General features: G+C 46.5%; 1 protein-coding gene and 1 non-coding gene across 2 annotated transcripts, besides 2 other annotated features.

The window, feature by feature from the left end:
- Positions 1-1,349: 1,349 nt before the first annotated feature.
- Positions 1,350-1,429: a sequence feature (horizontally transferred from chloroplast DNA).
- Positions 1,353-1,426, forward strand: tRNA-His (GUG). The gene has a single exon. It is a non-coding gene; the product is annotated as a tRNA-His (tRNA).
- A 6,760-nt stretch (positions 1,430-8,189) lies between the features above and the next one.
- Positions 8,190-8,328: a sequence feature (horizontally transferred from chloroplast DNA).
- An 866-nt stretch (positions 8,329-9,194) lies between these two features.
- Positions 9,195-9,597, forward strand: nad1 (NADH dehydrogenase subunit 1; one part of a trans-spliced gene, as the record gives it). Coding sequence (YP_006666117.1) covers positions 9,195-9,597 — 403 coding nt within the window.
- Positions 9,598-12,583: the final 2,986 nt, after the last annotated feature.

A 12,583-nucleotide genomic window follows, 5' to 3' on the forward strand; every position in this document is an offset into this window, starting at 1 on the left:
GGAGGGGGGGAAGCAAAGCTTCGTAGACAGCTTCGCTTCCTCGTCGCTTCTTTCTGGCGACTAGCTTCTCAAGTGGGTGGCTTGGTAAGCAAGCTACCTTCAGCATCGGTAAAATCCCTATCAATAATAGGCCGGAATGGTGGGGAAGGAGGCCCCCCCTACTTCAATGGAAAGGGGGGAATCACCGTTTCACAGCCGCTCCTCTACAACTACCTTTCGCCCAACATGATCACGAACGAAGACAGAGAATTGCGTAGATAGAAGGACGAAACGAACCAACCCACTTGTCCTGATCGGAACGATTGAAGAAAGAAAGATAATGGTGGCCCCTTTCGCCCAGGGGGCATCGTCGGAGAACAATGTCGGGGACAGGGTGAGAACCTTCCGTCGGTACGCCCTTTAAGTGTTGGTTCTTCCATATTTAGATATGGCCAGATAGAAGAGATCTATATCTTTCTATCGATAGATAGATATATTGAGAAATGGATATTGATCTGGTTTCAAGATCTATGAACAAGAGATCCCTAAATATCCATTTGAAAAAAGAGATGAATAGATAGGGCGGAGCCAGCTGAAGGAAGGAGCTAAGATTCACCTGCAATCTTTCTAAAGCAACAAGCGAGAAACTTGACTTTGAGAAAGAAGCGCCTTCTATTATAATGTAAAGGCGCCTTAGCCTATCTATAGTAAGGGGCCTTTTCTTGCTCGTTAGCGCCCCCGCAATAATCAAATTAAAGTTTCTCCTTACTCTTTAAAGTAAGCAAGTAAACTTTAATTTGAAAACCTTACTAATAGAAAGGGGAAAGATGCGCTCAAGCATGCGAAGAAAGCTCGAAGAGCTTCCCTTATATTATAGAAAGGTTTGTTTTGTAGAAAGGGACTTCTAAAAATATCGCATAAAATAAATAAAATAAGTAGGGGCTTCAAAGCTTGTTGTAGTTTAGGGGTGCGCAGGTTTGGAACCCTATACAGGGGGCTAGCGCGCAATGGCTTTCTCTGAAAGGGGCTCGCTTCTTCAAGCTACGCTTGCTGCTTTTCATTTTGTTAGGAGTAGGTGCTTGCTGCTCGTCAAAGCCGTAGCTTGCTGTCTACTAAACGAGCCTTCACTGCCCGCCCGGCCCCTATCTTTAATCTTAAGTAAAGTTAAGTAAAATCAATGAAGTGAACAGCCCAACCTCTTTGTTTGAAGCTTTGCCAGGAAGCTTCTACTTGTTGAAGCTTTGCTTCCCCTAATTCCAAAACACAACAATAGACTTGCAACTATAGTATAGGAAAAGCTTATATTTGATAGCGGTCATATGGGGGAAAGGATCCGATCGTAGATAGAGACTTAAACCTGTGTGGGGGTAGGGGCGGATGTAGCCAAGTGGATCAAGGCAGTGGATTGTGAATCCACCACGCGCGGGTTCAATCCCCGTCGTTCGCCCATCAATAAATGGACCATTTGTTACGGAAAAACCTAAAAATAATTTTTTCTGCAAGTCATCTCGAGGCTTTCAAACGCATCCAAGCAATTGGTATGGTATCCGATTGATAAAAACCATAGATTCGCGTCGCCTACTTGCTGAAAGCACAAATAGAATTGCCGATCATTCATTGTATGAAGTTTTTAAGACCTCACTAATCGGCCTTACACTTTTAAGTTCATAATGAATGAAATGACCCAGATAAAATCTCCCCTCCTTTTTACTAAACCACGGGGAGCCCCGGAGTAGTTTACCGGGCAAATTTAGTTGTCGTGACGATACCTTTCTTATTTCTTAGTGGAAGATCGGAAAAGATTTCTCTTCATCACGAGACCGATCGGATCCGCCGTAGACACCCGGGGGACCCCCACAAGGCAGGCTAAAAGAGTAAGAGGACAACAAGCAAAGAGTTATGCTTTCGTTTCTTTGCTTTGTTGAAATTGAAATAAAGTTCTTTTAAAAGGGTGTAGGTATAATGCACGCAGGCCAAGTCAAGAAAGGGACTTCCTTGCTTTTCTTTCATAGTAGTCTTAATGACTAGTAGTTTGAAGCCTTAAGAAACCGGTTTTTTTTGGCACTCGGTTCCTTCGTCTTAAGTCAAGTTCAGTTTACTTTTTAGATTCGGAACTCTTAGTCGAGCTGATGGCGAGATCTTTTTTTTGTTCGGGGTTCAAGAGAAAAGAGAGGAACCACCACCCAATGGTGCTTTTACGAAAGCACGGTCACCGGTGGCCCTCCACCTTCTCGACACTATCGAACCAGAAATCCACTCTCAATCGTTCTGGAGGAATTTTTTGCGTATCCTGGACTTAAGGGCAAAAAGTGCCCTATCCGCGGGGGGCAGCGCCAGTTGTTTGTTTTCAAGTCAAGCCCCGTATCCCTATCTCTTTTTAGGTTGGCATAACAAAGAAAGAGAGTGCCAAGAAACAACACATACCCCTCACTTTTTGAAGGTTCGGGATCGTCGGGGAGCCCCTATAGACGTAAAGACTTGACTTCACTGAACCGGCACTACTATTTGTCGGCTCCTACCACTCGTCCCTCGTCTGCTCGTCGAGTGCGTCCCTGGCCCTTGCTCGTCTCTAGTAACCGATCGAGTTTCTTCGCCCCTCTCCCGCTTTTTGATTAGGGCGAGTCACTCAAGTCCCTCTTTTACGAAAATCCCGGGGTTTATGCGTTTTTCGGAAACTAAAGTAAGTCGCTCGTCAAGCTAAAAACAGAGGAGTTCCCTCACTACGAAAGGTGCCCCGTGGATGGACGAGTTCCTAAACTAAGTCAAGTTTCTCGCTTGTTGGGTTCCAAACCTCGCACGTATATGGGTCAGTCTCCTATCCTTGCCGCTGTTGACCTCTCTCCTGTCCAGCCACAGAGCAGTTCGCAGAAGGATCTTTCTCAGGACTACCGTCCTGCCTCAGTCTCCTCTCGTCTCCTTTCTTTCATTCAGCGACTGGGTGCGCGCTTCGCCATGAAAGATCTTGGTGATCTTCATTTCTTCTTGGGAATCGAAGCCAAACGTACATCGACTGTTCTAGTCTTGACTCAGACTAAATACACCTTGGATCCGCTTACTCGCACTGCAAGACTCCAAGCCGTGTCCCACACCCCTTGCGTCTGGCTCAAAGCTCTCTGCATACGACGGTGCTCCTCTCTCTGATGCAACAGAATATCGTATGTTGCCGCCCTTCAGTACCTCACTCTCACCAGACCTGACATTTGCTATGCCGTCAATCAAGTTTGTCAGTTCATGCACGCTCTCACCACCGTTCATCCCCGGGCTGTAAAACGCATCTTACGGTATCAGAAGGGTTCTCTTGGCCTTGGCCTAACCATCACTCCGGGACCGTTAACCACCTTCTTTGCATTCTCCGATGCCGACTGGGCTGGCTGCCCCGATAGCAGACGGTCCACTACGGGCTTCTGCGTATTTCTCGGAAAAACCTACTGACTTGGGTTTCCAAAAAGCAACCGACTCTTTCCAGGTCCAGTGCCGAAGCAGAGTACAAGGCACTCGCCCTTACTACCTCTGAACTGTTATGGCTTTCTTACTTGCTACGCGATCTAGCGGTGCCATTTCGCTATAAATTTCTCCTGCACTGTGATAAAGCTAGCGCTACACACTCGGCGGCCAATCCTGTGTTCCATGCCCGCTCTAAGCACATAGAAGTTGACTACCACTTCGTTCGCCCTTCCCTGTCTCACTGAGCCGCCTAACCCAAGTAGCCGTCGGCCGTTCTGTTCTATCATTCCATGCATGGAATGTTCCTTCCCCCCTAGTTCACCACCCCGGTGAGGAAGGAGAGTCCCACCTCTTTGAAGTGCTAATTATTCCTTAGCGTTTCACACTAAGTAAGCAAGCTCCCTCTCCCTATGGTCGAGCAAGTAAACTACCTTGCAGAATGGAAAGCCTTGGATGGTCTTGAAAAAGCCTTTGAAAGCTCAACACTCGAGTGACATCATTCAGCTCATAGAGATTTCGACAAAAAGATGAGAGTAAGGCAGCTTCTATTTCCTTTTTTTTTTAAGCGGATCCGGGGTGTGATGATGTCAGGAAAGAGCCACGTCACCTAGAAGTCTGTCTACTTGATTTGATGAGTTAGGAATAAAAACCTTAGCTATACGTAAGGGTAGTTTACTTGCTTACTTTAAAGAGTAAGGAAGCAGGGTGCTTCAAGAGGATAGGATGGAATTGACCCCAGTATGCCAATCCAAGTCAGAAGACTTAGTCTCAGAGTCAGTCAAGAGTCCTTTCCATACCGAGTAGGAAGGTCAGATCGATGAGATCGCTCAGTCGCAGTAGAATTGTTTGGAGTTTCCTTGGTGGACAATAGAGAGCCAAATCAGACTCGTGAGGTCGGTGAACTAGGTGGGAAAGCGCAGGTCAGCGCTGTGGAGATAGAAAGGCTGATGGATGGATCCTTCCACTGTCTTTGAACCGAGACTAGGCAATTGAGAAGACCATAGCATAGAAAAGCCTCTCTCTCATCCACTTTGAGCTCAATAAACAGCAGCTGGGCTGGAAGAGCGTCAATCGGTGCGTCTTTCGCTTCCAAAGTCTTCGTCTTTGCCCATTTTGCACTTCTCTTCTGCATACGACTTTCCACTGGTTCCATTCCTGATGACTTCTCCGAATGAAGGAAGAAGTCAGTGGGAAAGGGCCTGAGTAAATCAGTCGTAGGTCAATCCATCCAGGAAGACCCCAGATTTGTATCCTGATTGGTTCTTGCACATGCTTGCTTTCCAACATGAGCTTCTTCTGAGCCCTCAACATGGCAAATGAAGCCAATCTTCTTGGTTGGTACGGACCAGCTCGGGGCTTGCTTTCGTAGGGTCCAAATGGCGTCCGTGTAGTGCATCATTTTCACTCACTCTCTTTTTCGGGCCCCTCTGTGAACATAGGAATTGGATGGATGACTCACTCTCTCTTGAATGAGATGTCAAACAGGTCCTCGGAGCTCCTCTCTTTTGGATGACTGATCAACACCTGGTACTGACGAGCTACCCTATGATGAAAGCACAGACCTATCTCCGGCTGACTCTCCCGGTCACCGAAACACGGATGAGGGCTTTCTTTCAGAACCTCATTCACCCCTTTCTGTAGGTCAGGATCAACAGGATTGGTTGGGTGGCTAGAAGCTGACTGATCAGCTCGAAAGAAGAACGCAACGAGAATGATCAGGAAGGGCTGGACCTCTCTTGGTTGACCGAAGGCCCTACTTCTCTTCCCGAGCTCATGGACTCTGTTCATGGAGGGTAATTAGCGAATCGACTACACGGAACAATCAAGCCCCAATTCCCCTGGATGGAAGGGAAGAATGTGGACAGATGGAACCAAAGAGGAGCTCTCCCTGCTTAGCGCAGGCTACATTTGACCCCTAGATCATGAATAAGGTGTCCCCTACACCGGACCAGAATCTCCATCCCGATTGGGAACCAAAAAAGTGATTATCAATGGCTGGTTGAGCTCAAGCTCCTGCTTCTTGGTCACCACAGGAGCAGAACCAAAGCGAGCAGGACCAGTACCCTTAGTTGTTCTATACCTTGCAGGAGAGGGGTTCAAGTACCCGTTCGGGGATTTAGTTTATTATTACCCCCCCACAAAAATAAAACTCTAACAGCTAGGTTTCGAGAGGGCTATATCTATCTCCGGAACAGGGGAGGAAGGAGTTTTATTCTTTACAGCCCTTTCCAGACCTTATGTAATTTCCTTCGGTTGGGTTAGCTTTTTGGTAGGAAAGGCGGTAGTAGAGTTGCTAGAGGTCCTTCGCGTCACTCTACTGTTAGTTTTCCAGGCAGGGATGCCCATTGTTCCCTGCTCTAACTCCTCTGATTTCCCTTTGCTTTCTTTATTACTTATCGCACGTGCCCAGCCTCAACGTCACTTCCCAAACCCTTTCCCAGATCTATGAAAGGTGAAACGTTGAAGGTCCACAACAGGTAACATAAATGAACAAGTTTCTTTTTTTTTTTCGAGCTGCTGAGGGCCGGAGCTCGTATGGATACATTACTTCATTGTTCTATGGGGCGTTGCACTAAGCACATACTCGGATAGGGTCGCGAAGTGCAAAGCCCCGGTCTTTGACAACCGTCGTAAGGACAACAAAACCTATACTTATGTGTGTTCGACACTATAACTATAGGCGGGACCAGTTGTAGGATGAGCGCCGAGTGGCGTTCTGCTCGATTAGGCGAATGCGAGTGAGGGATAAGCTTTCCCCGTTCGCTAGGAGGGAAACTCAGAAAGAGTTCGGGCAGAAATAGATGGTGAAAGCCCCTTTCTATTATATTAGTAAAGCGCGCTCCTTGCATGACTCCATATCATTCATTATTAAAGATTAAAGCGAAAGCGACAACGTGTCACCCTAACCTTTAAATCGATAAACGGGAATGCGTTACCTAATAATGAGCAATGCTGGTAACGGCAAATGGTTCCTAACCTCATAAAAATCAGAGTACGGCATATCCGACTATCCGGCAACACGCTTGGATAAGTAACGCGATGAACCGTACCTGTATCTCTAGGCGCTATGATGTCTTATTATGTGGATCATGTCTTGCTTGAGGGTTCCAAACCCCGCCCTTCTCTAATAGGGGAAAGTACAGACCGGATATACGAGCGCCATTCTTCAGATGGATCGCTGTTCGATAGTTATTGTAGCCGGGATAAGCAGGCGCGAACTTCCGTATAGCGCCCTAGTTTTTTAGTACAAGTAGCTAAGGAGGTACGACTTGCGCCAAACTTGTGAAAGAATACTTGCTGCGCACCTGCCGAACAAGGCTCCTTTCAAGTCAAACGGAAATTACCAGTTCCGGAGGGACCAACCATTGTACTTCTAGGGGAGGGTCTAACATAGCGGAAGGCCACGGCTTTTGTGAGTGTTCAGCACAATACGGTACGGTATGCCACCAGCATAAATGGGGCGCACAAGAGCCACTGGCACGAGAAAGATTTAATGCCAGCCTGGAAGTGATTCGCTAAGTCGGGTTTTCCAGCGGCCGCCTATTGTAGAATCCTGGCTGCCACTATCATGTGCGTAAAGACTTACTGTATAGGCATACCGGAAACCATTTGGCAAGTCAAGGGACCCTGAAATCCGCTCCTTAGCTATAACGTTCCAGAGTCATGCAGAACAGACACTAACCGTCCTCCAATTACTATTAATTAATTGGACCTTCAAGGAACGAGTAGAGTACAAAAACGAAAGATTCGAGTAACCCTCCGAGCTAGGGATATAAAAAAAGGCCGTAGCAAGGAGACTTTAACAGACCGGTTAAAGTAAAGCCTCCACTTTCATAGAAGAGCGTCAGTAGGACAAAACAGAAATCCCAAAACTTGCTTTCCCGGACAATGTATATTGTGAAATGGTGGCGCTATAACAAATCCAGAGTACCTTAACTTGCGGTTGCCGCACAAAGCTGGTCACCTTAACCAGTCATACCCATTTATGGAGATTCAGGATCTGAAGAGCTCAAATTAAAGCCATGAAACAAGTAGCTACTCCTACTGCAATTGGGAGCTTCTTTTAAGCCAGCCCACAATAGAATAATTCCACCTCCCCTCTACCAGAGAATCCATGAATTCCTGGCACCTGCAGTAGCTGCAGGGATGGGAAAGACAAATAACCGGCCAACTATATATGCCTTAAAGCCTGCCCTCCTCTCATCTTCCTTACTCTAACAAGTAAGCAAGTAAACTACCTTAGAATTAACGAGATCTAGAGTCTTGGATGAATCCTCTTGAAACGGGTCGATCAACCCTAGAAGACTCGATGGCTTAACAGCCCAGTGAATAACCTGATTCAGAGAGATAACCCGGTCTTTAGACACTCGCCCTACTTCTAAGGATAGATAGACAAGGTTGGGGAGTACCAGATGCGGAAGCAGTTCCAATCCCAGCTGCTGAGGTGGCGCGGTGACAGGTGGGAGCAATAACAACAGAAGCTGCGGAAGATCCTGCAGTAGTATATTCGGTTGTTTGCGGTGGAATAGATTCAAGCGTCCGGGCCAGTAGATCCAGAGCAAATAGGTGTTGACTTAGTTTCTTTTGCAGTTGATTCTAATCCCGATGTTGATCCGACGCAACTTACCGGTGATAGTCGCAGCACCAAGAGCTTTCAAGGGAGGCAGACATGTATAGAAGCTGATAGTGGCATACCTTCTGGATCGAGGGTCCCACCCGGTAAACACCATACAGGAAAAATACCAGCGGGGGGGAGGCCCTTCTCACTCAAGCTCAAGCATTTACTTTTCTAGTTAGAGACCAACGTCTTGGGGCTAACGTGGGATCCGCTCAAGGACCTACTTGGTTTAGTAGAATATCTCATGCGTTCCCCGACTGGAGAAGGTCATTTTTGGAGGATAAACTGTGGGTCGGAAGAACGGGTTTAAAAGAAATATATATATTAGCTTGATTTTTATGCAAAAAGGACAAAACGGAATTGGATTTCCACTCATAAGGAAGGAAGGTTAGATACCTTTGACAGGGTTGTATTTTTGGTTGAAATGGGATGGTGTTCAAACTCCCGAAATGCAGTCTAGACAGCGGGCCCTTCCCTTTCCGACTGGACTGACTCGGGGAAGGGTCAATCTCCTCCGGAGCATGCCGCACAGCCACTCATTCGTCCTGACTAAATAGTAGAATCTATCTCTCAGCGATTCTTTTCTCCGCAAATCACCCCTTCCCAACCAGCCCGCCCGATCCATTTTGTAAGATCGGCTAATTCAAAAGGGTTAATCTGGTCCGAAGTTGTCGGAACGAATCGTTTGCTTTATCGAACAAAGCTTTATTAGGGTAGGGTCTTGGTTGGCCCCCTATTTTCAACCATTACAGCTGGCGTCGACCAGCTTTGCGATACGGACGGACACGAAGAAGAACGCAGGCAGCGGAAATGCAAAAGAGAAGAGCAAAGATTCCCGACCCAGAGCATGTTATTGACTCAACCACAAATCTGTTGAATGAAGGTAGCTTGCTTACTCTCAGCCACTAGTTAGAAGGAAATCCCTTGACTTCGCTTATGCCCTTATGGCCCTTATGCAGTACAGAAAGCAAGTGAGGCGGGCTAAGATTCCATTCGAAGTAAGGTGACAGGATTCGATGTTGCACCATCTTCAACTCTTCTCTGGATCCGGAGTTTTTCGAGAAAAGGTCCCATCCTTCAATATCATGATTGGGTCGACCGGGCCAGATCATGAGTGAAATATCATGATCGGGTCGACCAGGCCAGATCATGAGTGAATAGAAAATCGAAAACGTACATAGCAGTTCCAGCCGAAATACTTGGAATAATTCTACCACTTCTACTAGGAGTAGCCTTTTTAGTGCTAGCTGAACGTAAAGTAATGGCTTTTGTGCAACGTCGAAAGGGTCCTGATGTAGTGGGATCGTTCGGATTGTTACAACCTCTAGCAGATGGTTTGAAATTGATTCTAAAAGAACCTATTTCACCAAGTAGTGCTAATTTCTCCCTTTTTAGAATGGCTCCAGTGACTACATTTATGTTAAGTCTGGTTGCTCGGGCCGTTGTACCTTTTGATTATGGTATGGTATTGTCAGATTCGAACATAGGGCTACTTTATTTGTTTGCCATATCTTCGCTAGGTGTTTATGGAATTATTATAGCAGGTTGGTCTAGTAATTAGGGGGCGGCCGTTCGGTCGCCTATGATACTAGGACCAATAGGTCAAAAATGGGTTTGTGCCGCAGGTGTTGAACGATCTACTCTACACAGGTGTGGGCTTACAGGGCTAGGGCTCATAAACCCTTTCTTTCATTCATCAATAGGGCCCCGGTCGGTCACTTTTACGGGCCGGGATCGATAAGTGGAAGTCATAAAAAAGAGATGCTTCTCTTCGCACCTCAGATCAAGAGGAAGGGTAGCTTGTCAAGCTGGCCTATATATATCTTTATATTAAATAATATAAATAATATAAAAAAAAAGATTCGCTGTCTTTTAACCGGCTGTTCTTCTTTGTCAACGCCTACTAAGGACCTATAGTATAGGTTCGCCTACTTGACTTATGAAAGATAATGAGAATGGGTTATTCAAAAAGGAAAAGGCGCTACTTAGCCCTACATTTTTTGAAATAAGCGGCTGAGTTAGCCTACCCTACTAATGTATTGTATAGTAGGGTATACTAGGCGAGCGAGTTAGCGAAGACGCTTAGGCTAATAGATAAGAGAGCGTCGGTGCGTAGCCTTCATTCTACTACGCTACGAAAAGGTTACGAAGTCACTTAGCTCGACGTTAGGAGAGTCAAGGGGGGAACGCCTACATAGAAGAACCGCAGTTCGCTGACTTTCTAAGGTCTAACCTTTCGCCCCCCTACTGAAAAGGGGCAAAGCCGCTTCGCACCACTGATAGACTACTTAAGATTCAATTCAAAAGGCCCTGCTTAGTTTCGCAAGCCTTTGTCATTGTCAGTCAACTAAGTGGGGCCTGAGGCCCCCTGCGAATCCGTAAATCTGAGGAGCATGCCGCAACAAAAGAATGGTCCCCTATGTATTTCATTCTTTCCGGAAGGGAAAAAAAGAAGTACCCCCATCATGGTGAACCTCTCCTTGTGATCGGGATGAGGTAGATGCCTCCCAGCCGGGGGGGCGGATCGAATCGGAGTTTCCTTAGGCAGCCACCGACCTACAGTTATCCTTAAACTTCCGTGCTTGGTGGAGAAGAAGCGAACAAAGGTACGCTCGCTTGCTGTCTTGTTCTCTGCCGCGAACTGGGATCGCTCGCCAGCTAGGTCAGATTGGAGCAACTTTTTTTTTGAGAACATATTACCCATATTCGGGGACAAGGGGCGGAACGACCTCTCGATCTACTTACTGCAGCCCAGGAATAAAAACGTCGTCTAGGCGTTCCCTGTTGCTCCGATCTCCCCTACGCCTAGGACGTTGTCTGGGCCAAGAGCCATAGTTAGTTGCTGTTTCCATTTGGTCGTTTTTCTTGTTGTTGATACCGGCAAGACCCAGCCAGACGATGTCTGCTGGTTGGTAGTGAGAAGACTCTTAGTACCTGCATACCCAAAAGGGGCGCTGATTAAAAAACAATCATTTGATTTAGTTTCTTGCTCCCCCTTAGCAGCGGGAAAGGAGTCTATCTATCTGCCTAGCTTTGGTAGATTTCCTCCAACGCAATCCACAGAAATTCCACGAATCCCTTGGTGGATAAGTCCGACGACTCAGCAGCAGTGCGGAATTGAGTTTCTCGTCTGGTGGATCTGATCTATAGTTAGGGGGCAATACATACCAAAAGGTTCGAAGAAGGAACGCGCATAAGAGTATATAACCAACCCACCCCTCTCTATAACCTATTCACATTAGTGAAGCGGCTGGATGCATAAGGGAAGTCAACCTACGAGCACGGAAGAGCGTAGTATTGCTGCCCCTCTCTAAGTAAAGGTAAAGTCTCTCCTTCAGCTAGAATGTAAGGAAATTGAAAGAAGCGCGGAAAGGGTCAAACGCGGTTGCTGGCATCGAAGAGAGCCGTCATCGACGATAAAGCGGGAGTTCGGACTTGGCGAACGAGCTCTTGCCGCGGGAGAGGAAAGCGGGGCCGGCAAAATAACCATTCCGGTGGTTGATAGTGGAGCAAAGGCTGGATAAAACATGGATAGGCATGTCTTATCATCCAAAAAGATGTAGAAACAGGAAGGGCGGGTCGATCCCACATCTCATAGAGAGGAGGAATACCAGGGATGATAAAGGATAACTAACTCTACAGCTCACAGGAATGGGAAAAGGAATTCCACATTACTCCAGTTTTATCATAGCTTTATTTAAGACAGAATAGGGAGTAAGGCTGAAATGGCTATAGGCTTCAATTTTTTATTTTAAACGTATGTTGATTGAACTAGATGCTGGGTGAGGGCTTAAAGACCCTATTCACATAGCGTTTCTGGACACATATTTTTCCTCGGGGCGGGCAGATTTTCCTATAAATAAATAGGGGATCCGGGCCTTTTTGGGGGGAAAAGGGGCTTTTCATCGGGTCATCCTTTTTCGTCGAATGTCCCGGGCCCGATTTAGAGAAAGAACTTTTCCTTTGCTGCAGGGCCGGGGAGAAACATTCAAGCGCAGAGATGGAGATGGCTCCGCTGCGATAGAGGATGAAGGAGAATCCGTAGGCAACTGGTCGTAAAAAGTCATACATTCATCAAGCGAAGGCGCAGATGGAAGACCGTGTAGCTAGAGGACGCCGGTTACCGAAAATATCCTTCTTGCTGTTAGGAAGTAGCTTAATTTCCTTAACTAACTGGGAGTGGAATAAGGAATAGCAGCTTAGCTTCTTTTATTGTATGTACGACTATCGAATAAGAGCTTCCTTCTTGGCTGTTTGATGTAGCTAACTGAATCTGTATGCTAGGCCAAGAGCGGAGGATATAATATATCTTTCTTTCCTTTAGTACTGCCCTTTAACTTCCTTAAGTAACTTTCAGTTCTCTAAGGGTAGTGAAGCGATGTGACTCAACCGATAGGTTGAGGGACTCGCGTAACGTCTAATAGTTGCCTCTCTTTCAGAGCCTTCCTCTTACTGGAAGTTTATAGAAGAGAAGGAAAGAAAAGAATGTATGAGGTTGCCGTTCTTCTTTTGAAGGTTATAGCAGACGAAGACGATCAGATG

This window comes from the organism of the source record quoted next, mitochondrion (assembly GCF_042453785.1).
Source record: "Malus x domestica mitochondrion, complete genome".
NCBI classification, from domain to species: Eukaryota; Viridiplantae; Streptophyta; class Magnoliopsida; order Rosales; family Rosaceae; genus Malus; species Malus domestica.